The sequence below is a fragment of the Sinocyclocheilus rhinocerous genome, unplaced genomic scaffold, assembly GCF_001515625.1.
Source record: "Sinocyclocheilus rhinocerous isolate Xijiao unplaced genomic scaffold, SAMN03320098_v1.1 scaffold31203, whole genome shotgun sequence".
In the NCBI taxonomy this organism is placed as follows: Eukaryota; Metazoa; Chordata; class Actinopteri; order Cypriniformes; family Cyprinidae; genus Sinocyclocheilus; species Sinocyclocheilus rhinocerous.
In genome coordinates, this window is record NW_015659859.1 from 1 (window position 1) to 1,459 (window position 1,459).

Genomic DNA, 1,459 nt, shown 5'->3' on the forward strand with positions numbered 1-1,459 from the left:
AAATTTATTTATAGGTCCTTTTTTTTCGGAGGTCCTTTATTATCAATATTAATATAATTGTATTTTAGAACTTGTAATCTAACTTATGTGGTCAAAGATTTTCCGAAAACCTCAAGAAACGTAGGCCTACCTATGTGTAAGTGTAGGTAAAAACAACAAAAAAACAACACACCCACACACACACAATTTCGAGAATCGTCGACCTTTTGTTTGTTTTTCTTTCTTTGAAAACCTTCAGCAGTGGAGTCAGAGCCCCTCAAGCCCCCCATAGTTCACAATATGACAATACTGAGAGGTTTATATGTCACTAGGCTACTGGGATGAATATGAGCCACATAATTTCCTGCTCTTAATCCGCTTTTATCCTGACGCTCTCTAACGATGTAAAACGTACGTATGAATAACAGCGCGTTAAAAAAGCGTACCTGTACCACTCGAGTCCTTTCTCGTAGTTGCGATCAAAAAAGTGCGGCTCCGCTCCCACCGCGCGGATGTCAGGATGGAGGCGCAGAAACTCGAGCAGCGCGCGCGTCCCGCCCTTCTTCACCCCTATTATAATCGCTTGGGGCAACTTTTTGGTATCGTTCAGGGCACCTGCTACTCCCGAGTCCTCGTCATAAACAACATCGCCCTTATTTTCCTCCCAGCCGTCTCCTTTGCTGTCAGCATCACTCTCGTTGTTTAGTAAGTCCCTGGACTGGCTTTTGAGGAACATCTCCAGGTCTTGTTTCTGGAGGGGTCTGGGTGGATTCCTGCTGCTCCTTTCTTCCATCATGAAGGTCGGTGTGGTGGAGCAGTAGCCCACACAGCAGTACAGCATGTACACCCACAGTGACAACATGATGCAGAAGACGAAAAGTTTGTTTTTCACCGGCTGAGTGGAGTGAGTGTGCGGACTATATTCCATAGGACTCTCCTGTGTGTAATGTCAATGTCCAGTAGGGCATATTGGCAAAGTTACTTGCTCCTCCGCATAGGTCCCTGTAACATGCGGGCATCTCCGCGGGAGAGGAAAAATAGGAGCATGAGTCCCCGGCAGATGTTGAATTCATTTCATTTTGGTGTCTGGACGGTGCCGGAGATGTAGGAAGTCACAGTTGTTACACTGGCACGAGCGCGTCTTTGCGCATCACTCCGTCACCTCCCACTGGTTCATGTCAACTGAGTGAACGACGGGCAATGCACACTATTTAAAGAAGAGGGGCGTGTGATTGGGGGATTGGCCAATCGGAATACATGCCCAAGCCCTGAAGGCTTAAGTAGCCTATTATTTTTTAATCTTATTTTTATTTTTTTTGACTGCATTAAGTTCCTTTTTTTTTTTTTTTTTTTTTTTCTCCTCTTCTTCTTTTCTCAAAGTAGATTTTATTTTGAAAATAACTCACTTCTTTAATAAGCAGGAAGCAGGAACCTGGCACATGCTTGTGACAATTTACCCCAATAAAAATGTGAAAAAGTG

The 1,459-nt window shown here is 44.3% G+C and overlaps 1 protein-coding gene across 1 annotated transcript; it reads right to left on the reverse strand.

The window, feature by feature from the left end:
• Window positions 1-196: 196 nt before the first annotated feature.
• Window positions 197-1,218, reverse strand: LOC107724231 (heparan sulfate glucosamine 3-O-sulfotransferase 3B1-like). Its single transcript, XM_016533068.1, has one exon. It carries the CDS (start codon window positions 905-907, stop codon window positions 350-352), a length of 558 nt encoding a protein of 185 aa, XP_016388554.1. The 5' UTR covers window positions 908-1,218; the 3' UTR covers window positions 197-349.
• Between the last annotated feature and the right edge of the window lie 241 nt (window positions 1,219-1,459).